Source organism: Geotrypetes seraphini, chromosome 3 (genome assembly GCF_902459505.1).
Source record: "Geotrypetes seraphini chromosome 3, aGeoSer1.1, whole genome shotgun sequence".
NCBI classification, from domain to species: domain Eukaryota; kingdom Metazoa; phylum Chordata; class Amphibia; order Gymnophiona; family Dermophiidae; genus Geotrypetes; species Geotrypetes seraphini.
The window spans coordinates 138,817,112-138,843,512 of record NC_047086.1 but is presented as its reverse complement, the minus strand read 5'-3'; the positions used below and the strand labels follow the sequence as shown (position 1 = coordinate 138,843,512).

General features: G+C 46.1%; 1 protein-coding gene across 1 annotated transcript in view; it reads right to left on the bottom strand.

The window, feature by feature from the left end:
• Window positions 1-26,401, bottom strand: part of AGBL5 (ATP/GTP binding protein like 5) — a 327,772-nt gene that overhangs the window by 274,718 nt on the left and 26,653 nt on the right. Inside the window, 2 exon segments of the mRNA XM_033939734.1 lie at window positions 3,303-3,474; window positions 19,402-19,686. Coding sequence (XP_033795625.1) covers window positions 3,303-3,474; window positions 19,402-19,613 — 384 coding nt within the window. The 5' untranslated portion in view covers window positions 19,614-19,686.

Genomic DNA, 26,401 nt, shown 5'->3' with positions numbered 1-26,401 from the left:
GGGTCACGTGTCTTTGGTGGGCTCTGACCCTTTTGTTTTTCCCTACTTTGACACTCTTCGCACCGCCTGGGTCTTGCCCCACATGCCCTTTTTTGCCTACCTTCAGTTGCGGCACTTCTATATGGTCAACTTTCGCCGTTGCCCAGGGGGTGGCTCTTTCTTATGGGTGGATCAAATCTTCATGTCCCTCCCATCTGCTCTCAACTCTTTATCCTTCTGGTACCGGACGGCGAGGGCGGAGCGGGTGGACATCCTGCTGCCTCGGCTGGCTTCTAAGTGGGGGACGTTGTTACCCCGGGAGAGCTTTGGGCATGTTTCTCCAACATCACCGCTGGGGTACGCAATGCACAGTTGCAGAAACTCCAGTTTAAATTGCTTCATTGTACCTATTTCACCAAGCTTAGGGGGATGCAGGCCGGTTTATGGGATACGGCGAATTGCACGAAATGTGAGCGTGCCTCAGGGACTCTAGTGCACATGCTTATTGAATGCCCGATCTTGGGTGTTTACTTGAATGGGGTTTTGGATTTTCTTGTCCAGGTTCTGGGGGTGCCAGTCCAGTGGTCTTATCGTATTTTAATTTTTGGATCAGGGTTTCAATGCTGCCCAGTGGCGATTCGTTTATGTTGCCCTTCTGGTAGCTAAACGGGGTATACTCTGCAAGTAGATAGATGCAGAACCCCCGGAGTTGGTGGGATGGAAGCGGGCACTTCGGGAAGTGGCCCATTAGGAGTTGAGGGGTCTAGACAGTCAACGGGAGGGGCCTACTCGGCTGTATAGGTCACTTTGGGAACAGGTCTCTGACGCGCCTGCTGATCCTCTGTGAGGTTGCTTTGGTACCCCTTTTCTCTTCTCTCGTTTTCCCTCTTTTCTCTCTTTTTCTTTCTTCTTTCTTTCTTGTGTCGCAGAGGGGGGTGGGGGGGATTTTCTGTATTGTTTGGTTGTGGGGGTTTTCTTCTTTAGGGAAAATTGGGAGTAAACTGCCAGACTGTGTGGTCTTTGCAGGTTTTTACTGGTCTGCTCTGAGAGTCCCAGGCCCTGCTGGGTGCTGGCTAGTTCATTGTGTGGGGAAGGGGGGAGCTTGTCTCTCTTCTGCTTGACTAGTATTATTGTTATTGATACCACTACCCTTTTCCCAACCTGTGAGTTGGATTTTGTGCTGCATTTTGATCTGTTTCTTGGCTATTGCCTGGTTGTATTGGCTTTTTCTGTTTGTTTACTTCTTAATAAAAACGTTTTAAATAAAAAATAAAAAAAAGTGGCTTTGGAGGCCAAATCACCCGCCCACTGTCTGATCCTGAGCATCCTGCGGGCAGCAATGGTGTACACCAACACTTTGCTCATAACTCAGATGATGTCATAGAGAGCATCCACCACATAATCCACCCCCTTCCATCATTAGTTGGGGGCATGTGTCCTCTTCTGCCACAGAACTATGCTGCAATCTAGTGTGGCAGGCACATGCCACAAACAAGGCTGCCACTGCAACTTTGATCCCCAAAGTTAGTGCTTCAAGTAAGAGCCTCCTAAGCACCACATCCACCTTACGGTCCTGCGCATCCTTTAACATCACACCTCCCTTACTAGGTAAGGAGGTAGCTTGGTCACTTGAGCCACCTTGGAATCCACTTTCAGCTGAATAAACAGTTTGCGAAATTCCAGAGCTCCGCCATTTCCACACACTTTCGTTTTAGAGCAGAAAGCAGTTCACAAACATTTCCACAAGGTACTTGTGTTTCTAGCTGTTGAGTACACTTGCCATTCAATGCTAATTTCCAAACAGAACTCAATTGTTACTCATTATTTCATCAGACAGAATACAAAATCACACATAACACAGACAACAACTGCCTGTGACATTCTCTAACATACAATAAAGTGATTGAGCCCCAAGGTCACCTTCGTTGTTGTTTCTTGCTTTCCAAGTTCTGGGAAGGCGGTATCTCCTGTTTCTGTGCGGCTTCTCTTGGGCTCCGCCACTTCCACACACTTGCATTTCACATAGTCACTGTTTGGGGTGTCAGTTCCTCCCAGCCACCCGGATCTTCTGTGGTTCCCCAGCCATAGATGACTCAGATGAGGCAAAGCCCAAGACTCCTGCCCCTCCCTCGCAAACCCCGTGGCATGCATGGACCCTCCTAAGCTGACCATCCAGCACAAAACTGGCATGATATGGGGGCAGAACAGCCTGAGGAGTCCATCCCAACTGATTTTGAACCATATTGAGGGGTTCTAAGGCAGATGGAGGCTTAATAAAAAAAGATCGTTTAAAATCCAAGATGGCCGCTGACAGTGAATTTGCTCCAAAGACTGCCTGTGGGAGCTTCCCTAAAGTTCAAAAAATTCAGGGAAAGTGGAAGACTCTATCTCTGGCATCAGAACCTTTTAAAAATCAAATTTTCAGAACCCCCTGACCCATGTCAGTTTTTTCTGCAGCCTGACTGTATGGAGAAGACTTTTCTGCCTCAAAGTCTGTCAGAAATGATCCAGAACTAGAGATCTTTGGCCTGCCAGTTGAACCGGTACCAACTGTGAACTCAACCCCAGGGATCCTCGCGCCATGAGAAAGGAATGAAAAACACAGCTGGCTCCCTCTGCCCAAAGGGACTAGCACAGAGGCCCCACAGCCTATGCTAAAGCCTCTGATAAATCAGAAGGTGAGGTAGTTCCTAGGGAGATGGTCCCTAAGCTTCCAAAATGGACAGAGCAGGCTTGCTCAGCAGATACACCTGGGGGTTGTCCCGTGAGCTCCAGACCGCCCACGAAGAATCTGCATCCTCTCCCAAGCACAGCAGCCCCAGATTGAGGACCTCTAGGAATATAAGCCTCACAAAATAAATAAAAAATACTTGAAAATAATAAAACTAAACAGAGAAGATCAGAACACACCTTCTCAGTTTGCTTGCAAAAGGAAAAACTGGAGAGGGCACTATACTCCACTGGAGCAGAGGAGCTGAAAGATGCAATTGGCATCCTTCTGCAACAGTTCACGACCAGAGGATATTCACCTAGAGTACAGACATCTATGTTTATGTAACAGAAACATCAATATGACTGAGGGGAAAAAAAGCCTCTGTTGTTACAGTCATATTAGCTTATAAGTGGCCTAGGCCTGGTTGAGAGGAAGACAGCTTTTACAACATGGCTTTAATGAAGTTCCTTAGTTCCATTTTCTCTGTCACCTTATCAGCAGATATGTACCTCTTAAGGATGTCCTGCTAAAGGAAGCTCTGTTCAATGAATTCAAGAGTCTCAAAGCTAACAATGTAACCAGAAAAAATTAAAACGTGCAAAGAAGTTACCTCGAAGACAGGTCTATCTCGGACACGTTCCCATCGGGGTTTCAAAGGGACAGTCCGGACTAAAGGAGCCATTCCCTGAGAATAGAGCTTGGTCTGTTTGTTCATATTCATGATGTTGATTTTCAACAATTTTCCTGGCATGCCTCCTCGCACGCTAAAATAAAACCAGGATCTAAAAGAATGCAGAAGGAGGAAAAGAGAAAATACAGACATACTGTGAGTAAGCATCAACATTGTACAAGTGTTTCTTGCAAGGGATCAGTTTCATTTTTCCTCACAATGTAAGACTATGGTACTCATGCCAAAGCATAGGCAACTACTCAACCACATAATTTCACTACATCTCTATTCACAAACTTTACCGTAGTCATAAAGGAGGTCAATCTATAAATTGAGGTACTACTATTTATGCGCAAATTATACGTGTAAATGTTTAGACTAATATCACTGACTCATATATGAGGAAAGGTAATATATAATCATAATATATATGAAAAATAAACTCTCTCTCTCTCTACACACACACATACACACACTTCTCCCACCATGTTCGTGGGGGATAGGGGCAAAGCCAGCCCATGAATACAAAAAAAACGTGAATAACCTTTTTCTATTTTATTTGCAGTATTTTGGTAAATCCCTCACGAATACCGTGAAATTGCGAATGAAAATTATTGCTTATATTCGCAATTGTTTAAAAAATAATAAAATAAAAAATCCGGGGGGTGCTGTTTAGCAGAGCATGTGAGAGGACATGTTTCAGAATAGCTCCCATTGGGCCTACTTTTCATGCATCATTTCAACTACTTTTACTTACAGAGCTTTTCATTATTTTGGATTTTACCGTGCATTATTTGATTATGTCCAAAATGCAGCATATTGACATGGCATTTGCGGCTAGTCAATCTACTAAAAGATAGAAACAAGATCCGCCTTCGCCTCAAAAGGCGTTGGCTGCTGAAGACTTGACGAACCAAGCCTTGCCAGTAGCCATGAAGGAAGAGTTTGCTGAGATCAAGGAGATGCTTCAGACTACTCACGCAGCGATTAAAAACTTGCAAGCTGGTGTGATCTCTCAGTTGGAGCAATTATCTGTGCTTTGCCAAAAGTTTGAGAGTCTGGATTCTCGTACGGCAGCGCTTGAGGTGAAGTCAAAAATGTATGACGCACATGCAAAAATGATTGTGAAACTCCAACAAGAATATGAAGATTATCTAACAGGAGTCGCTGAAATAATTTGTGAATTCTAGGCATACCGGAGACAGTGGAGGCAAATGATTCTGTGGGGTTTTGTGTTAAATTTCTTCTGGAATTGCTGCATTTACATTTCACCAAGCTGATGGAAGTTGAGCGTGCCCATCGGGTGCCGGCAAGGAGGTCTTCTTCGTCATCACCTTACCTGAGGCCTATGCAATTGAAGCTTCTGCGCTACCCTCAAGTGCTAGCGATATTGAATGCCGCTAAAACTGAAGCGCCAATGAAATAGAAGGACTAAGATTATTATCCTACTGGATTTTGCGAAAGCTACAGCTTTAAAGCGGAAGCAGTTTTTGGCCCTCCGTCCAGAATTAAAAAAGTTGAATGCGTTGTATGGGTTGTATTATCCCGCTCGGATACAGGTCAATTTAAATAATGTGACAAAGAATTTTGATTCACCCGAGGATCTTCAAACTTATCTTCAACATCAGGGTCTTTCTCATATGGACGTACAATCCTCTCATCCTTCTTGAATGCTGTGTATGCCTTCTCTTGGTCTCAACTTGCTATTTGACTGTTTTGAATGTTAGTTGTTATGGCTCATGGTTGGGTACTGGTTATCTTATAAGTACTTTTTTTTTTCCTTTGCTCATTGGTGCATGATTTTTGTTTTTTTTAGTCAAGGTTTGTTTGTTAAATTTTTGAAAGTACAAAGTAAGGAAAGGTACAATCACATGTATCAAACAGTATGAGATATGCATGACATCGAACAAGTAACAGTCAAAGCTACTTAATATAGCAAATGAAACTAAACCATTGAACAAAAACAATCACAAGAGCATATCACAAAGAAAAGAACAGAATGTCCTACCTATGTGTGTGCAAGCATGAATTCAAGAGAAACAGAAGAGAAAAAATACAGTAAGAAATAGAAAAGAAGAGGAAAAGGAGTGAGAAAGTATGAATGATGTGAGTGATATGATTGGGTAAATCTCTCACTCAGAAGAGACGCCGTGTAAATAAGACTTCAATAAGGCCCATTTCAATTGAAATTGTGAGAATTTGTTGGAGGATTTAGCCAAATAAGCTTCAGTCCGGTAAGTGAGGCACACCAGATTCCACCAGTGAGAGCTAGAAGCCTTAGACAGTTCTTTCCAATATGTATGTAGAATCTTTAGGGCCAAGGAAAGTAGCATGTCAAAGAGAAAAGCATCTGAATCGGAGATTAGAGTGGAGACAGAAAAAGATTTTAGCAATAGCATTTGGTAAGTCAAGGGGATATTGATGTGAAAAATGGAACAAATAGTATCCCAGATTGAGGTCCAGAATGAAGAAATGGCAGAGCAGGAGAAAAGAAGATGTTTTAGAGAACCCACCTCGGAGTGGCAGGTCCAGCATTGGTTGGGATAAGAGGGATTGATTTTATGTGATTTGGCAGGGGTCCAAGTCGCTCTATGTAGTAAGAAGACCATTTGTTGGAGATTCGAGGCTGAGCGAGAAGTATGGAAAGTGGAATAGTAGATATGAGACCATGCCTCCTCGGAAATGGGGACTTCTAAATCATTCTCCCAGGAGGATTGTAAATGGGTCTGGGAAGTGGGGAGGAATGATTTAAAAGTTTGTAAAAGTGTGAGGCAGTATGACCTAATGATAAAAATTTTTGCGAGAGAGTATATAGAGAGGGAGCAGAGTTGAAAAGAACCGGATGGAGGCCAGATTTTTTGTTTGAGGATCTTAACTGAAGCCACCTATAAAAGTGTGAAGCGTTAATGGAGAAGGAGTTCATCAACTCATTGAACGTGAGTAGGGTCCCGTTGGGGCAGCACAAGGATCCTACGTCCCATATACCTTGGTTAAACCAGGGGGGCCAGAATATGGGCTTCCTATCAACCAAGAGGAGTTTGTTGAACCATAATGGACAAAATAGGGATTTATTCCAGGGGATGTCAAGGTAGTTGTCGAGATCTGTGAGAACTTTGTGAGTCGCAGATATGATAGGTTTTTAAGGAGGTTAGGTAGGTTCTTAATGCCCAACGATCGAAGAAGAGGGAAAGCGCTCATAAAAGAGGATTCCAGTCTTAACCAGCTAGGCACATCAGAAGGAAAAGAGGAAGAGAGCCATTCAGCTCCCTGTCTTAACATAAAGGCCTTATGATAACAGTAGAGATCTGGAAAATTAACACTACCCTGTTGAGTAGAAGCTTTCAGCTTTTGTAATGAGATCCTATGAGGTTTATCATTCCAAAGGAATCGCAACATTTTTGATTCCAATTGCTTGTATAAAGAAGGTGGAAATAGCAGGGGAAACATGTTGAAGATGTAGGTGAGTTTAGGAACCACCATCATTTTTAAGGTGTCTAGCCGACCCCACCAAGAGAGATGTAAAGGCGACCATTTAGAAAGGGTAGATGATAACTACGTGAGGAGTTTGGTAGATATCAATTGCATGGACGAGCGGAGATCCCTATCGAATGGTAAGCCTAGGTATTTAATCCCGATGGTGACCCACGTGAAAGGTTGGGATGAGATAGTGAAAGGCAGGCTTGAATCATTAAGAGGCATAAGCTCCGTTTTGTCCCAATTAATTTTATAACCCGAGATCAAAGAAAAAGAGGAAATTAGTTGTATTAGGGAGTTTAAAGAGGGTTCTGGGTCAGAAAGATATAGTAATACATCATCTGCATAGGCAGAGATTTTGAATTCGATGTTAGCTATGGATATTCCCTTAATGTCAGAAGATTGCCTAATAGCTACAAGGGGTTCTAAAGCCAAATTAAACAGCAGGGGGGACATGGGGCAACCCTGGCGAGTGCCTCTATGTAGCGTGAGAGAGGAGGAGGAAGCGTCGTTAACAATTATCTGAGCAGTGGGGTTATTGTAAAGAAGAGATATCATATGGATAAACATAGGAGGCAGACCAAATGCAGAGAGAACAGTAAATAAATATTTCCATTCCACCCTGTCGAACGCCTTCTCGGCATCCAGGGAAACAAGGACATTGGAGTTAGAGTTCGTCGAGGCGGAGTGGAGCATATGACATAACAATCTGGTGTTATCAGCTCCAAAACAACCCTTCATGAAGCCAACCTGGTCCCTGTGAATCAGATGAGGCATAACTTTCTCAAGGCGGAATACCAGTAATTTAGTGAAAATTTTGTAGTCCAGGTTGAGTAGAGAGATGGGGCAGTAGTTTTTCACAAGCTGGGGGTCTCTGTCTGGCTTGGGCAGAACAATAATGTTTGCCTCCAGAAATCGACGGAGACCATGCGGATTGGATATCAAATAGTATGAAAGTAGATGCGGTGTCAAAAAGGAAGAAAATGACTTGTAGAATTCCGATGTCAATCCATCAGGGCCAGGAGCTTTAGCAGGGGGCAGGGAGGAGATAGCATGAACAATTTCTTCTGATGATATTGGCTGTTGTAGGGATTGCTGTTGGAGTTCAGATAGAGAAGGCAAATTCAATGGACGAAGAAAGTCCGAAATGGAGTTGTCATCTGATGATGATTCAGAGGAGTAGAGTTCGTTGTAGAAGATACGAAAGTCTTCAAGAATATCTTTAGTGGAGGTGTGCATGTGACCATTAACTGATTTGATGCGAGTTATCCTTTGTTTAGAGCGCCGTCCTTTGAGATAGGTGGCGAGTAGGTGGCCAGATTTGTTAGAGGAGGAGTAGTATGTGGCTGATTGTCTGAAGATGGAGGCGGAGGCCATGGAGCTAAAGATTTCATTGTACTGGAATTTTAGGGATTGTAGTTTTTTGTATAAAGAAGGATCATGACGGTGATAGAGCTGCGTCTCGTGAGTATGAATGTCTGATTCCAGCTGTTGCAAGGTGGATTTGCGCTTCTTAAGTTGAAAGGCCGAATAGCTGATCACCTCTCCTCTAAGCCAGGCTTTGTAGGATTCCCAAACAAGAGAGAAGTCTGAGTCTGAAGTGAGATTATTGTCAAAAAAATGTCAACGATTCTGTCTTGATGTGGGAAAGGAAGGCCTCATCGTGTAATAGGAAGTTGTTCAGGCGCCATCAACGAGAAGAAGAGGAGGCGGACCACTGAATTGTACAGGATACAGCTGCATGATCCGAGATAGTGATGTCATGGATCCGCGCAGAAGAAGCAAGGCTCACTAAGTCTTTAGAACCTAAGATATAGTCAATCCTTGAGTGGGATTTGTGTGGTGCGGAATAGAACGTATAGTCCCGGATAGAAGGATGGAGAATTCTCCAGATGTCAGACCATCCATATAAATCCATTAGTTGAAGAAGTGCAGTGCGAACCCTCAGCTTGGCTGGGCGACAGGTGCAGGATCTGTCGATGAAGGGGTCAATGGAGAAGTTGAGATCCCCTACAAATATGGTGTTGGACGACAGAGAAGTTGTACTGACCGTGTGAAATGACTGAAAAAAGGAGGGATCATCAGCGTTGGGGGCATATATATTGAAAAGATTCAAAGGTAGACTCGCAATAAAGCCCTCAACAAGGGACCACCTTCCATTAGGATCAAACTTATGCAAGGAGAGCTGGAAATTGAGGGATCTTTTCAGTAGGGTGATGACCCCATTTTTCTTTCCCTGAGCTGGCGCAGCAAAGCAATACTGGACCCAACCTCCTGTTAATTTCTGTGCTTCCTCAAAGGAGAGGTAAGTTTCTTGAAGCATGCATATATCAGCGTCGAGGTGTTTGAAATAATGCAGGATTTTTTTCCTCTTAATAGGGTTGTTAATCCCCTTAACATTGAGAGAGACAATGTTGAGTTTAGCCATATACAAAAGCAAGTATTGATGTAGACCAGAAGAGGCTGAAATTGACTAGAGGTAGCAGAAGTGAAGGAAAAGGTGGGTATCCACTCCAAAGAACCAGTATAGAAAAGGAGCACAAAAAGAAAGAAGTGAATTCATGTTTGCGAGGAACTGGAGTAACATAACAAACGAAGCTCCAAAGATGGGGTCGCATGCTGGAAAGAGGAGCTCAGCGAACAACTCCATCGCCCGCCTCGTATTGAACAGTGAGACGGGAAGGGTTCAGCCCTCCAAAGTGGCAAGGAAGGAGAAAGGCATATCAGATGTTTCAGGTCATAGCTCCCACTGATTCATCAAGGTATTTTTGAAGATCTGCCAGAGAGTCGAAGTTTTTGGTGATATTATGATAGGTCACTCGCATCCTGGCGGGATAAAATAGCCCATACTGTGCTCCAATGCTCTTGAGCTGGGGCCACATAGATAGGAAAGCCTTTCTTTTCTGGGCAGTAGCTTTAGAGACATCAGGGACAAACAGAATCCTTTTGCCGTCCACTGAAAGGCCTTGGGTAGATTTTGCGGATTGCAATATTTGGAGAGCGTGAGGAATCTAAAGAAGGAAATGCGGTATTAGCTTGTGGTGAGCAGCGTCAGCAGGCACAGTGAGAGCAGTGAGGCGTGCGCCGCAAAGCAGGGGAATTTAAAGGAAACGCTACCGGTGGTGGAAAGTGGGCGGAGTCGTCGGCGCCGCCGCTTTGCGGCGGCGTTCTCTTTGGGGTACAACAGAGCTGTATAGGAAACCAGGTGCAAATAAAATTTAAAGTTGAATTAATAACTAAAAGCACAGATTAAAAACAAGAGAAAAAAAACAAAAACAAAAAAAAACAAGTTTTAACAGAGTTAAATGATGATACAATAAAACAAGTTAAATCTAAAGAAGGAAATGCAGTATTAGCTTGTGGTGAGCAGCGTCAGCAGGCACAGTAAGGTGAGAGCAGTGATGAGTTGCTGATATTGCTTATGTTGCAGCCTTTACTACTATCACATCTTTTCTTTTGCCGGGGGTGGTCTCTATAATTTTCCTTCGTACATACACCACCCCCACCTTCTAGTTTAAATGCCTAGAAAAATATTGTCTAAATTTCTCTGCAAGGTTTTTTTTTCCTGCTGTAGTAATATGTAGCCCATCAGTGCAATATAGCTTCTTGTCCTTCCATGTATTTCCCATCCTCCTATGTACCTGAAGCCTTCTTGATGACACCAGGCTCTGAGCCATCTATTAAAGTCCTCTGTGTTTTTCACTCTTTGCTCTCCCTTTCCATATACAGGCAGTATTTCAGAAAAAGCTAAATTCTTTACAAAAGGTTTCACGCCCTCACCAAGCTCCCGAAAAGCTTTCTGTGCTGCAAGTGTGGAGTTGTTGGCCAGGTCATTTGTTCCCAGATGGATAACAACATCAGTGTTAAAATCCTTAGTTTCTTCCTTAATTATAGTCAGTATTTGCCTGGAACTCCTGGTAGCTGAGGATTCCTGGAAGGCATTTCACTATTTTGGTCTCCTCGCCCTGTGTTCCAAGGTTAATGCCTCTGATGATGGAATCCCCCAACAGTAATAGTTTTCTGTTTTTGGCTTTTTTATTTGTACTTAGGGTGCGCTTGTTCTCTTGAGTTACCTTCATTGGTTCCAGTCCCACCTCCCTTCTGTTTTCCTGAGTATCGCAGTGCACTAGTGGAGCGAAGGAATTCTGTAGAGGTAATATTAGTGAAGGTGGATGTTTCTGTGTTACATGTCGCAGTCTTCCTGAGCCTACTGTGACCCATTTATTCCTGGGCTGTTTTATTCTTTGAGGTAGAGGTGGTAAGTTGGTATGATTTTGTGGAGTGATGGAAGCTGCTTTAATTGTATTCAATTCCTGTTTAAGTTTGCAGAGCTCCTCCTTAATACTGGCAAGTTGAAGACAGATGGGGCAAGCCTTAAGCCTCCAAATAGTATGTCTTGGAATTAAAGCACCACAGTGATTGCATAGAATAAAGGTCATCTTGATTGGTTGTGAAGTGACTTGATTTGAGTAGTCCTGATTATATGGGTCTCTATATATGAATAGTGGTCCCTGGGGTTGGTGGGACTATAAGTCTTACCCTTATTCCTATGAAGGGAAAGGGAAAGAGGAAATAAGATTTAAAAGAGGAAAGAGAAGGGTTTATTTTTTTGTGCTTTTTTATATTTTTTTTAGTAAGAAACAGGGAGGAGAAGAGAAATTAAGCAGATATAATGCTGAAAACCAGTGAAACGAGCAGAATATGAAATGCTGAGTAACTTAGCTTTTAGAAGTTCACAGGGCAGCCTTGTTCACAGCAATGTCCCAAAGATAATGCAATTAACCTTAGAAGTAAACCAGAGCATGCTCGCAGTAATGATCCTCTTATTTATTATGATCTATTGCGCTTGAAGTATCGATATAATACTATTTGCTCTGAAGAATCTGCGGCTTTTTTATTTAAAAAGTCAGCTAAATATTATGCTGGAGGAAATAAGGCTGGACGCTTATTGGCATCCTATCTGAAAACTTGAAGGGCTGCTCAGAGAATTTCTGGTATTAGATCTCCATCGGGGACAGTGGTTACGAGTGCTGCAGATATTAGTTCACTTTTTGTTGATTTTTATTCTCTATATGTTACAGATTATACTCATGGTGAAGACAAGATATCAGACTTTCTCGCTGGACTATCCCATCCTTCCTTGTTGGTCTCAGTGTTCCTATTACTGTGGAAGAATTGGACACTGCTTTAAAATCACTGAAATCTTATAAGTCACTTGGGGGGGATGGTTTCCCGGTGGAATTTTTTTGTACATTTTCTTCTTTTCTTTTGCCTAGATTATTGAATTATATGATCATATCTCGTATAATATGCATGCTTCCTCCACTTTTTTTTAAGCGTTTATAGTACTGTTTCCAAAGCCAGATCGGGACCCTATGGAGATAAAAAATTATTGCCCTATATCTTTGATAAATGTTGAGGCCAAATTGTATGCCAAGGTTTTAGCGGTTCGACTATCCTCCGTTTTATCTAAACTTATTCACCCTGACCAAACTTTTTGATATTCTAGCTCTAATACTCGTCTTTTATTCCATATGCTTTTAGCTGCTAAAAAGTCTACAGACCCTATGCCGAAAAGGCATTCGATATGGTCGAGTGGCCCTATCCGTTTGCTGTCCTTCATTGGTTTGGATTCCCACCTCCTTTTATTCATACGATACATGTTTTGTACTCTCAACCCTCTGCTAGACTTTGGCTTAATTCTGTTTTGTCACGCTCTTTTTTTTTTATCCCATGGTACTAGACAAGGGTGTCCCTTATCCCCGCTCCTTTTCGATCTGGCTTTGGAACCATTTGATCTGGCTATTCGTCAGTCTACTCTGATTCAGGGTATTAAATTTCAATCTCAGGAGATTAAAGATTTCTCTATATGCAGATGATATGGTCATATACATTTCTGAAGTGTCCGACTTCATCCCCCCTTTGATGGCTCTTATTTCAGATTTTTCTATTATTTCCAGCTATAAAATTAACTAGGAAAAGTCTGATCTCTTGCCTTTGAATATTCACTGCGTCCAACAAAATGTCTCACTTTTCTTTTAATTGGATTACTTCATCGGTTAAATATTTAGGGATTTTCTTCGCGACTGATTTTGATTCTAGTCAGTCCCTCAATAGAGCTAGGGTTTTGAATGCTGTAGAGGGCCTGTTATGGAAATGGTTTCCATTGTTCCTTACTTGATGGGGGAGAATGGAGACTGTTAAAATGATGATAGTGCCTGTCATAAACTATATGTCCATGATGTTACCGTGTTTATTTAACTTAGCGTATTATAAATTGTTGGAGTCCAAGATTAGTAGATTTCTGTGGTAGGGGAAACCTCCTCGAGTGTTGAAATGCACTCTTCAACGATCAAAGTGTCATGGAGGGGTTAATTTCCCTAACTTCTATCGTTATCATTGAGCTTTTCTTTTAAGGCACGGGTGGTATTGGTTTCAACCGTGTAATGATTTGCTGTTTCCTTGTTGGGTGGGGATAGAGAGAATTTTGATTCTACCATTTACCTTTAAATCGCTACTTAGCTGTATTTTACCATCTAAGATTAGAACCCATCCTATTTTGTTGGGCATTATTCAGGCTTTTTTTAAGTTGGATTCGCTTTTTCAGACTCGTATAAGTGATACACTTTATCAATCTATTTGGCTTAACACCAATTTTCGCATTGCTCTTGCCCCCATTTTTTGGCTGTCTTGGATGGCTAAAGGGGTATTCTTCCTGGCTTAATTGTGGAATCACACTTTGCTTACATTTCAGGATCTACAAGGTCAATTTCATTTGGCTGATTTGGCCTCATATCAATGGCTGCAACAGCAACAATGTTTGACTAAAAGTTATCTTTTTCTACTGAGCTCCCAGATCTCTATAAATACATGTCTCTTATGTATGGAGCACCATTTATCTTCTCATATATATAAGGATCTTAATAAATTTGATGCCACGTCTCCTCACTCATTGTATGCTGTTTGGGATAAGGATGCGACAGGTAATTTAACTTTAGTTAATGGGAGGATTTTTGGCTTCGGACTTTTAAAATATCGATGTCTGCTAATCTGACACAGTCCTTATTTTTTGTTTATCATCACGCTCTCTGGACTCCAAGGAAATTATTCCATATTGGACATTTATCATCTGATTTTTGTTGGCATTGTGTTGCTGAGACTGGTACTTTGATACATATGATTTATGAATGTTCTAAGTTGCAACCTTTTTGGTCTTCTGTTTGGAGTATTATTTCTCATATTTTCTCTGTTGTATTTTGGAGAAGCACTGTACTTGTATCTCCCCTTTCTGAGGATCAATCTCATTTATTTGATATTTTGATGGCTCTTGCTGTGAAATTGATTCTTAGAAACTGGAAAATTCATCATGATCTACATGTGGCCACTTGGTGGAATTGAAATGGAGAATGCATATTTTACTTCTCGGTTCCGTTCTGTCAATTGTATGTGGGCCACTTTTCAATCTTATCTTAATGCTGAAAATGCTTAATTTCTTTGTATGCTTATTTTATTTTTGCTGTGTTGTCCATGCTGTGTTTTTTCTTGTTTGATGTTTGACCTGAAAATTCTAATAAAGAACGTTTGAACAGAAAAAAAAGCCAAGTTATGTATTGCAATTCTTGCACTATACTGTACACTTTAGCAGTAGAATTCAAGTATTGTACAGTACTCCTATTCAGGCGGTGTCTTCAGAGAAGGGGGCGGGACCGCGACAAAGAAAAGACGACTGGGACGTCGTATGGCAGCTTACAAAGATCGGTAGAGTCAGCGGCGATCTTCTTCTGCAGGGCAGGCTGCTGAATTTAGATAAGTTGAACACGCAGGGGGACGGGAGTATAGTCCTTCGTGGGAGGGGGGGTGTAGTCCTTTGTGGGGGGGATGCAAGCCTTCTGGGGGGAGGGGATGTAGTCCTTCATGGCGGGATGTAATCCTTTGTAGGGGGGGTACAGGCCTTCCAGGGGGAGGGGGTGTAGTCCTTCCGGGGGGTGCAACCTTCTAGTGGGGGTACAGGCCTTCAGAAGGGACAGGCAGGCCTTCAGGGGTTGGGTGTAGACCTTCAGGGGGGGACATGCAGGCATTCAGGGGTAGGATGCAGGCCTTCATGGGGGAAAGGCTGGCCTTCAGGGGTGGGGTGCAGGCCTTCAGGGGTGGGGGGCAGGCCTTCAGGGGTGGGGGGCAGGCCTTCAGGGGGGGGCAGACGTTCAGGGGAGAGGGCCCTGGTGTAGAAGTACACGGAGGGAGGGAGAGAAGAGGGGGGGTTCAAAGAGACATGCATATGCCGGACTTTGGGGGGAAGAAATAATGGGTCTAAAAACAGAGGAGATGGAGAGAGATGGTGGACAATGGGATTTAGGGATGAAAGGAACAGAAAGGGAGAGATGCTGGATGATGAGCTAGATGCTGGATGATGAGCCCTCCACACATCAATCAGGCCCAACTCGCTCATCAGAAAGTTCACGCCAATCCGTTCGTTATCTCCCTGCACTACCTGGGAGGTTTACAGCCTATCATAGGGTCACTAGTAATGTTAAAATCCCCTGCCATAATGGGCTCGTAAATGGGCAAGGCCAATAGATGTGCCAACACGTTGGAAAAGAAAGAATGAGCATATACATTTGGGCCATAGATATTGCACAAGACCACTGGTGCCAGCCCAGAGGACGAAACAGCCCTGAGGGTCCACAATAGTCTTTTGTAGAACCGCCACCACTGCTTTGTTAATGAGGATAGCAACACCCCTATGCCTAGAATTGTAAGAATAAACAGCCTCCCCCACCCAGTCCCTCACTAATTTGGAGTGTTCACTAGAAGAAAGGTGCGTCTCTAGTAGAAAGGCCACCGATACCCTCTCTCTCTTCAGAAAATACAACACATTCTTACGTTTGATGGGGGAATGGAGACCATCCACATTAAGGGTGATATAAGTCAGATCAGCCGTAGCCATGAGAACTGCAAAGATGAAACAAAAAGGTATACAGCTTAAGGGCTTCCCAGAAGGCCTCCCAGCCGGACCACCAGGGAAAGGAAAGAGAAGAAGACTCCCAGTCGCTAAGAGGTACCCACCCCCCAACCCCCCTCACCCTCCTCAAGAACCTCCCCTGCTGCCAATCTCCCATCACAAACAGCACCCACCACATAGACACACTTCCCAATCCACAACCGTACCATCCCAAGCCCCACCCTCAACCGCACCCAGAAAACCCCTCCACCTCCAACCAGACAAAAAGAAGAGATAGAGATAACCAGAAGAAGACCCCAGGAGACTCCCCATTTAAATCCCACCAGATCCACACCCTGCCCATCAAAGAAAACCATAAGAGGAGGATCCCCAACCCCACCTTCCCTCTGCCCCAACCACATCTCACCCTCATAACCCAAATCCACGTCGCTAACAGTCCCCACCATTCAGAACCCCTCTGCAACCCACCCAAATCTCTACCCTCCCTCCACCCCCCTGCTAAGGTGGAAGCCACCCACCCCCGAACGCGATGAGAATCAGCGTACCGCCCCAGAACCCAATACCCCCAAAACCAAAGGATAAAAAACATTCCCATATGCCTTGCTCCCTCCCCCATCAAGCCCAATCAATACAACATGGAAAACAAAAACAGTGCAAAACATAAACTGCAGGTCAAAGTGACCTGAAACTCAAGCATTCAAACCAGCCCAAAACAGTAAACCATCTTATCGGATGGGGTAAGCGGGCCCTGAAAAAGGCTCTGCAAATGAACAGGATATGTAATCAGGATTATTATAACCTCCAATCCGCTGTAGGGCGGTTTAAGACAGTACCTAGCACACAACAATGCAGCACCAACATTTGGGGATCAGCTGAGACCCAAAGGTGGACACTCAGCAGCCGCCATGATAGGAAAGGCACTGAGCTGTCCATGTCCTCGAAAGTTACGGACAGATTAAGTCCCGCAGGATTTGGTCAAAAAGTCATAAGAGGCTCTTCACCGGGTCCCCTACTCACAAGAGAGTGTCCAAGAGACCATGAGAAGCTCCCCAACTGATATCAGGAGGACCATTGCCAAGCAGCTCAGGGTACAGCCTCCTCTCTGCGCTCAGCCAAAAAGGCCTGCAGGTCTTCTTTGGTCTCACACAGTCGGGCTCCTGTTGCGGTATGAATCCGGACCCGAGCTTGAAAGAGAACAATGAATTGCAGGCCCCTATTCTTCAGCTCTGTACAGTAGGGGGCCAGCGCTTTGCGTCTTCCCGCGACATCAGTAGAATAATCATTGAAGAGCAGAAGTTTCACTCCCTCAAAGTCCAAATTCCCAGCCTTACAAAACTGCGCCAAGATGCGGTCCTTCACTGATGCATTCAGGTATTTGGCAATCACCGGTCGTGGGCGCACAACATCCGCTCGTGGTGCACTTATGCGATGCACCCTTTCCACCACGCTGGTTCCAGCATCGAGTTGCAAACCCACGTGATCTGGCAGCCAGTGCTCCATGAGGTCTCGCAGCGCAGAATCCTTTACCCGCTCAGGAAGACTGACCAGTCACAAATTGTTTCTTCGCCCACAGTTCTCCTGGTCCTCCAGGCGGGAGTGCAGGAGCTTACAGGTGGCATCCAGCTCCTGTACCCGGGTCTTAGTCAGTCTAGCAGCGTCTTCCTGGGCAGAAACCCACTGTTCCAGGTGAGTAATTTGGGTGCCCTGCCTTTCAACGCAGTCTTTCATCTCATCGACTGCCGCCTGAAACCAGGCAAATTTATCATCAATTAAGGCAGAGAGATGCCGGGTCAGTTCTTTGATGGTCTCCTCCTGCAGCGTGACAGTAGTTTCTGGAGAGACGCCGGCTGCCGCCATTTTGAGAGAGAGCATGGTTTGTCTTAGTTTAGTTGGCCGCAAAGACTTTGAGGGCATGGCCCAAGTCCCAACGCCGCTCTGAGGACAGTAATGTCCCACCACCCTGTGAAGCGATCACTATGCTTGCCGGGAAGTTGAAGAACAGAGCAAGAAAATGGGTAAGCACTGCAGAATTAGCGCGGTTAAGCTTGGAAGGGACGGAGCTCAGGCTGGGAGCCTCCGCTCAGCTAAGCTTCATCATGTGACCCTGGATTCATCATTTAAAGAACCCTTATCTGCAGACAGGACAAGATCTTGTTCAAAGTCCCCCCTCCCATAGGTCTGAATCCTGAACAGACCGGGATTGGTGCTGAGCACTCAGTGTCGAAGGCTCGAGATGTTTTAATTTCTGCAGTGCCTTTCCAGACTACACCGAAGTTGACGCGAGCGATGTCTATGTTGAGGACAAACGATGTCGACAAGTCAGAGGTACCGATTCCTTAACCAGAAATGTCTGCACCGATGAAGACTCCACTGCAGGTGCAACCAATGTCAAGGGCTCAGACGGGACTGGCACCGGGGGAGTCAGTGTCGACGTGGGCACAAGTTGGATCGGCACCAACATTTGAAAATGCTCACCCAATTCCTCTCTTGGCAAATTGTCTATTTTTTTGCTTGAGAGTAAGCACTAGTACCATTGGCTTTTTGGCCAGTACCTTTGGTGCAGCTCTACGCTACAGCGATGAGGAGGCCAATGTCAAGGCATTCACTGAGATCAGAGCAGAGCGCTTCTTGAGCCTCTTTGAGTTGGCAGGACTTGGCTCACTGCTACTTTAACCTGAGGCCCAGAGGGGGTGGGGAAAGGCTTCTTAGTCAGCTTACCCGCTGAAGGATCCGACACCGAAGATGGTTCCACCGATGTTGAAAGTTGCCAGGGTCGATTTAGACGGCCTCCTTCCATCATGACAATGAAAAGAAGATGCTGCTGAATCAAGCGGTTCTTTAAAGTTCTTTTCTGCAGAGAAAAACAACAGGAACAGGTGTCGCGAAGGTGCTCGGGCCCCAAACACTGGCGACACCAGTGATGCGGGTCAGTCACAGAAATGAGGCGAGCACAACATCCGCACTTTTTGAAACCCGTCTGCGGGCCAGACATCGAAGGGAAAACGACCCCGGCTAAATCAAAATTAGAGGCCAAGGTGGTCGAACAGGCCCCGCCGGGCCGAACCCGCGAAAGGGAAAACATTAAAATTGTTACTTTTTTTTTTTTTTTTTTTTACTGAATTCAACTAAACAAAATAAAAAAGAAGATGACTGAAAAGTCAAAGGTCCGCAAGAGTGGGAAGGCAGTGGAAGAAAGAATTGAAATGGCTGTTGAAAAAATGTGTCTTCTTAGCTCCGCGGAAACTAAGAAACTGAGGGACACGCGCCCTACGTTGGGCGAGATGGCACTCGCGCATGCATGCTTCGGGCTATATCACAAACTTTCTTAAAGACTTAAAGTGGCGATGCACTTTTAAAGTGGTTCGTACTGGGGCTCCGTCGGTGAGATCACTCATACGTGAGAATATGCTGCCTGCTTGTCCTGGGATAACTAATGGAGTTCTAAATGTAATATATGAGTCCTTGAGCTCACTCTAAGGCAAAAAAATGGATGATGACACAATTATGTCAGAGCTCAGAAAGGAAAATATGCAGTATTCTTAAAGATGGAAAAATGAAGCAAACTCATTTACAATAAGAAAGCGGACAATGGGGAATTTCCCTTACCTGTTTCCATTTTCAAATTCTGTTTCAGCACAATCAGGTTTTGTCCACACATTGAACTCATAGTCAAGAGTGGACAGCAAGCCTCCAGATACTGATGAGCCATTTCCAGCTGCATCCCCATCTCCATCCTGGTGCTGCACTTTCTCCACACGAGCAAGGTTACCAGAGTCAAACTTTGAACTGAACAATAAGCCACCACAACGAATCTCCATGTTTAATCATGCAACAAGAAGGGAGGTTTTCATTCTCTTCTTTGCATTTACATTGCAGGGATATCCTCAAGATCTGCAGGACATGGGAGCAGTAAATCAACCGATAACATGATCAGCAAGAAACATTAGTACACTGACAACCACCATTAGTGAACTTTACTTGATGAGTTATCAATCAATTTAAACATACAAGTACATGTAAATGTATTATTATAATTTAAACAATGAATGTTGGTTGTCGCTATTAGAACAATACATCAAAAATGTATGCATTTTGTATAGAGTCACCTCACAAACATTCAATAACATGAGTTCAAAATAATTCCCTAAACAGAAACTAGAAGAGACCTAGTGACTTTTAGCAGTACTTCAGACATATCAAACAGTAAAACCATAAAGAAACATGGGAAAATTAAAGAATTTGGAGATCAATCAATTCTTTCTCTATTCATTATGGTTTTTTGCCACTGGTCACATATACTATAACAATAACTGGATAACACCTAATGTAGTCATATGAGATCAAGCAAGATAACAATTAAGTGTCATCTATCATCAAGTACTGCTATCATTTTTAACAAAAATATAATGGCTTTACTCTTTTTGAAATAATATACTCGCATATAGGACAAGATTTGGGGGCAAAAAAATGGCCCAAAAATGGGGGTCTTGTCCTATATTTGGGTCTTCACCCGACCCCACTCCCCAATTTGATGCAGACCTCTGATAGGCCGGGACAGGAGAGATCCCTCCCGTCCTGGCCAATGCAAATAATTTTTTTACCCCCCCGGGTACCTTTTTAGTTATCCCTGATGGTCCAACGGTGTATGGGCAGGACCGCACTCCTGCCCTGCGCACCTCCTTCGACTCGCCAATCGGGGCTCGCAGTGCACAGGCACGCAGGAGCAAGCTTCTCGAGCTCCCGTGTGGCCCTGCACCGCTAGCAGAATGACTGTTACCAGGTCCCGCAAGTCTCACGAGAAGTGGCAGCAGCCATTTTACTAGCGGCGCAGGGCCGCGTGGGAGCTCAAGAAGTTTGCGCCTGCATGCCTGTGCGCCGCGAACCCCAAGCCCCAATTGGCAAGTCGAAGGAGGTGCGCAAGGCAGTAGCGTGGTCCTGCCCATCGCTGGACCACCAGGGGTAACTAAAAAGGTACCCGGGGAAAGGGGGTAAAAAGCAATGTTACTTACCATAACAGTTATTATCCAGGGACAGCAGGCAGCTATTCTCACTAGTGGGTGACGTCATCCAACGGAGCCCCGATGCGGACATCTCACAAGCATACTTGCTTGTAGAAACTTTTAGAAGTTTCGAGTTGCCCACACCGCGTATGCGCGAGTGCCTTCCCGCCCGATGCACCAGGCATGTCTCCTCAGTTCAGATAGCTAGCAGAGAAGCCAACCCAGGGGAGGTGGGTGGGATGTGAGAATAGCTGCCTGCTGTCCCTGGATAACAACTGTTACGGTAAGTAACATTGCTTTATCCCAGGACAAGCAGGCAGGTATTCTCACTAGTGGGTGACCTCCAAGCTAACCACAATGGGATAGTGGGAGAGTTGGCAACTTAGGAGAATAAATTTTTTAACACTCTTTGGCCAAACTATCCATCCTGTCTGGAGAAGGTATCCAGACAATAGTGTGAGGTGAAGGTATGAACCGAGGACCAAGTGGCAGCTTTACAAATCTTCTCAATCGGTGTTGATCTGAGGAAAGCTACAGAGGCTGCCATTGCTCTGACCTTATGGGCTGTAACTTTACTGTGAAGGGGTAATCCAGCCTGGGCATAGCAGAAAGAGATACAAGCCGCCATCCAGTTGGAGATGGTGCGCTTAGAGATAGGGCGTCCCAACTTGTTCGGATCGAAGGAGATGAAAAATTGAGGAGCAGTTCTGTGAGGCTTGGTGCGTTCCAGGTAGAAAGCCAAAGCACGCTTACAGTCCAGAGTGTGAAGAGCTGATTCTCCAGGATGAGAATGAGGCTTTGGAAAAAACACAGGAAGAACAATGGATTGATTCAGATGAAATTCCGAGACCACCTTGGGGAGGAATTTGGGATGAGTGCGAAGGGCCACCTTGTCATGATGAAACACTGTAAAGGGCGGATCCGCAACCAATGCTTGGAGTTCACTCACTCCACAGGCAGAAGTGAGGCCAATGAGAAGCACCACTTTCCAAGTGAGAAATTTCAGAGGAGCCTTGTTAAGAGGTTCAAATGGAGGCTTCATAAGTTGAGAAAGAACAACATTGAGGTCCCAAACCACTGGAGGCGGTCTGAGAGGAGGATTGACATGAAAAAGTCCTTTCATGAATCTGGAAACCACAGGATGTGCAGAAAGAGGTTTCCCCTGAAGAGAATGGTGGAAAGCAGCAATTGCACTAAGGTGGACTCTGATCGATGTAGACTTGAGGCCAGATTGAGACAGGTGCAAAAGATAGTCCAAAACAGAGGACAAGGGGGCATGTTGAGGCTCCTTGTGATGAGAAAAACACCAAGTAGAGAATCTAGTCCATTTCTGGGACTAGCATTGGCTAGTAGCAGGCTTCCTCAAAGCTTCCAAAACAACCTGCACAGTTGGTGAAAACTGAAGGGAAGTTACGCTGAGAGGAACCAAGCTGTCAGGTGTAGCGACTGCAGGTTGGGATGAAGCAGAGATCCCTGATGCTGCGTAAGCAGAGATGGAAACACTGGCAGAAGGAAGGGCTCCCTGCAGCTGAGTTGCAGAAGGAGGGAGTACCAAGGTTGTCTGGGCCACCGAGGAGCAATCAGAATCATGGTGGCCCGGTCGGACTTGAGTTTGATCAGAGTCTTTTGAATGAGAGGAAAAGGAGGAAACGCATACAGAAAGAGATTCCCCCAGTCCAGAAGAAAAGTATCTGCCTCGAGACGATGAGGGCTGTAGATCCTGGAGCAGAACTGAGGCAGTTTGAAATTGTGGGGAGCTGCAAAGAGGTCTATCTGAGGCGTTCCCTCAGGGAGAAGATTTGATGAAGGGGCGTGGAATGGAGTGTCCATTCGTGAGGCTGGAGAAGACGACTCAAGTTGTCCGCCAAGGCATTGTCCGCCCCCTGAATGTAGACAGCTTTGAGGAAGGTGTTGTGGCGAATCGCCCAATCCCAAACTTTCAGAGCTTCCTGACAGAGGGAGGCCAATCCCGTGCCTCCCTGCTTGTTGACATAATACATGGCGACCTGATTGTCCGTACGAATGAGGACCACCATGTCGTGAAGCAGATGCTGAAAAGCAGTGAGAGCATTGAAAATCGCCCTGAGTTCCAGGAGATTGATATGGCACAGACGATCCGCACTCATCTAATAGCCCTGGGTGTGGAGACCGTCCAGATGAGCCCCCCAAGCATAGGTCGAGGAGTCGGTCGTGAGGACCTTCTGATGGGGAGGCATGTGAAACAGCAAACCTCTGGAAAGATTGGAAGAGAGCATCCACCAGCGAAGCGACTGCAGCAGAGCAGGAGTGACCTGAATGTGACGAGACAGAGGGTCGGAGATCTGCGACCATTGAGAAGCCAGGGTCCACTGAGGAATCCACAGGTGAAGTCTGGCAAAAGGATCACGTGAACTGTAAAGGCCATGTGCCCCAGGAGCACCATCATGTGTCTCGCCGAGATGGACAGGCGAGAAGTGACAAAGATGAAGAAGAGCCACCAGGCGCTGAGGAGGAAGGAACGCTCTGAGTTGAATAGTATCCAGAACGGCTCCGATAAAGGGGAGAGTCTGTGAAGGTTGAAGATGGGATTTGGGAAAGTTGATTTCGAATCCCAGACTCTGTAGAAACCAGATTGTCTTCTGAGTGGCCCGGATGGCCCCCTGAGATGTGGAATCCTTGATGAGCCAGTCGTCGAGGTAGGGAAACATCTGCAGACCATGGTTCCTAAGTGCTGCGGCCACCACAACCAGGCACTTGGTGAAGACTCTGGGAGACGAAGCTAGGCCGAAAGGAAGCACTCTGTACTGAAGATGAAGGTGTCCCACCCGAAATCTGAGGTATTGGCGGGAGGCCGGATGGATGGGAATATGAGTGTAGGCCTCCTTGAGATCCAGAGAGCATAACCAGTCGTTCTGCTCGAGGAGGGGATAGAGAGAAGCCAGGATCAACATGCGAAACTTCTCCCTGACCAGGAACTTGTTGAGCACCCTGAGGTCCAAAATAGGACACAGGTTGCCCGTCTTCTTCGGAACAAGGAAGTACCGGGAGTAAAAACCCTTGTTCTGTTGGTCCACAGGGACCGGCTCGACGGCCCGAAGCCGGAGTAAAGCCTGGGCTTTCCGAAGAAGAAGGGCGCTCTGGGTTAAGTTGGAAGGATACTCTCTTGGAGGATGTTCCGGAGGAACATGATGGAACTGAAGAGAGTATCCCTCTCTTACAATGGAAAGGACCCAGAGGTCGGTGGTAATAGTCGTCCATCGATGGTAAAAATGATGGAGACGACCTCCGATGGGAAAAAGCGGGGAGAGCAGAACGATGGAAGTTATGCTCCCTACGAGACAGTCAAAAAGGCTGGGGAGCCTTAGGGACAGTAGAAGGCTGAGGCTTTTGCTGGTGCTTCTGCTGATGCTGCCTCTTTACTGGCGGCCGAATGGCGGGGGCCTGCTTCGGCGAGTAGCGCCTTTGATAAATCATAAGAGGACGAGACGGACGAGAGATAGCAGGCTTGGGCTTCTGGCGGAGAATAAACTGAAAGATTTTTCATGTTTGGACAGCTTCTCTGTTGCCGCCTCGATGGACTCGTCGAAAATGTCCGCTCCCACACAGGGAACGTTCGCCAGCCTGTCCTGGAGATTCAGGTCCATATCAATGGTGCAAAGCCACGCCAAGCGTCTCATGGCCACCAAACAAACAGCCGCTCTGGCCGAGAGCTCAAAGGCATCGTAAGACGATTGCATCATTTGCAGGTGGAGTTGGGACAATGATGCCAGCACCTCCGAGTACTCAAAGTGAGCCTGAGAGTCCAGATAGGGTAAAAACTTTTGAAGAATGAATAGAAAAAACTCAAAGTAGGTTGCAAAATGAAAGCTGTAATTCAGGACTCGAGAAGCCATCATCGAGTTCTGGTAGATGCGCCTGCCAAATCTGTCCATGGTTTTGCCCTCCCGGCCAGGAGGAGTGGAAGCAAAGACCTGGGAGGGATGAGACCGTTTCAGAGAAGATTCAACCAAGAGGGACTGGTGCGAGAGCTGTGCCCCGTCGAAGCCCTTATGGTGCACCGTGCGGTATCGAGCATCCAACTTCCCTGGGACCGCCGGGATGGAGTATGGGGTCTCGAAGCATCTCATGAAAGTCTGGTCCAGAAGCTTATGTAGAGGCAAGCGTAGAGACTCGGCAGGAGGCTGAGGAAGATGCATTGTCTCCAGATACTCCTTCGAGAACTTGGAACCCGAATCCAGGGTGATTTCCAGATCCACCGCCATCTGCCTCAGAAAGGACAAGAATGACAACTGGTCCGCCAGGGCCGGGCCTCGAGGCGGGCTCGAAGAAGATGAGGCGGCCTGGTCCACCGATGCCGAGGACCGGCACGGAGAGAACGAACCTCTGCAGTCCTCGAGTTCCGGCATAGGAGGAGGGGGTGAGTACTCCGGGGAAAACTCTCGGAAAGGATGCTTCCAACGAGGCGAGGCGTGTCTCAATGAATGCCTCGATGAATGCCTCAATCAACGACCGGAGCTGTGTCGAGAAGCAGGCCTCAAGCGACGAGGCGAGCGACGCCCAGACGAGGCAGCCACCGAGTAGATGGGACTGGAGGCTGTGGATCGAAGCATCAGAGGCTGACGAGGCCCCCCGTGGCGCTCCCCAAGGTTTGAGGCCCGGCATCGCGGAGGAAGGGTCCGGGCCAGGCAAGCCATGCATCGAGGGTATCGGTTCCAAAGGTGGCATGGGCAAAGACTCTGCTCCTTGCGAGACATGCCCCGAAGCCAGACCAGACACTCACCGAGACTCTGCTCCCAGCAGCGAGAGTGTGCGCCGAGGAGGCACCGGAGGCGGCTCGACCTCGCGGGAGGCTTCCGCGTGCCCAGGCTGGATCTGGGAGAGAAGCGTCGGCCCAATTTTGGTAAAGAGCTCGAAAAATTGCTTCTCCATCAGGGTGTGGAACGACGCCGGCAAAGAGGGATCCGCATCAGCAATGGGACCTTCCGCACGGACATCGGTCACTCGGCCGCCAGGGGGCTTGGATTTAGAGGCCTTGGGCACCTTAAGCACCACTGGAGGGATGGGAGGCTGCGCTACCTGACCTGAAGAGACAACGGAAGGCACCGCAGCATGCGTAGGAGTCGAAGCCGGCACAAACGAGGCAGGTTTGAGCAGAATCGAGGCCGAAGATGCAGAATTGGAAGTCGAAGGCGTGAAGAGTGCAGCACCGGGGATGCCTCCATGCTAAACAGCGACTCCCACAAAATACAGTGATGCTTAAACGCACGTGCTGTAAGTGTGGAGCAAGGCCGGCACGATTTCAGAAGGTGTTGAGGCCCGAGACACTGAAGACAGCGTCGATGCGGGTCCGTCAATGAAAACGCGCGCTAGCACTTGACACACTTTTTAAAACCGGTAACAGGCTGGGACATAGGCCAAAAAAGCTCCGCCGCAAGGTCGAAGCCGCGGGGCCGTGGCCACGCGACCTGTCCGGTCGAACGATCGAAAGAAATTGTTGTTTTTTTAACAACAAAACGCAACGTGAGCCAACGAGAATGAGCACAAAAACCCCCCAAACCTGCGGGCACAGAAGGCACAATAAAGGAACTTCACGCAGAGAGTTTCAAAGGCAAACTTCTCAGCTCCGC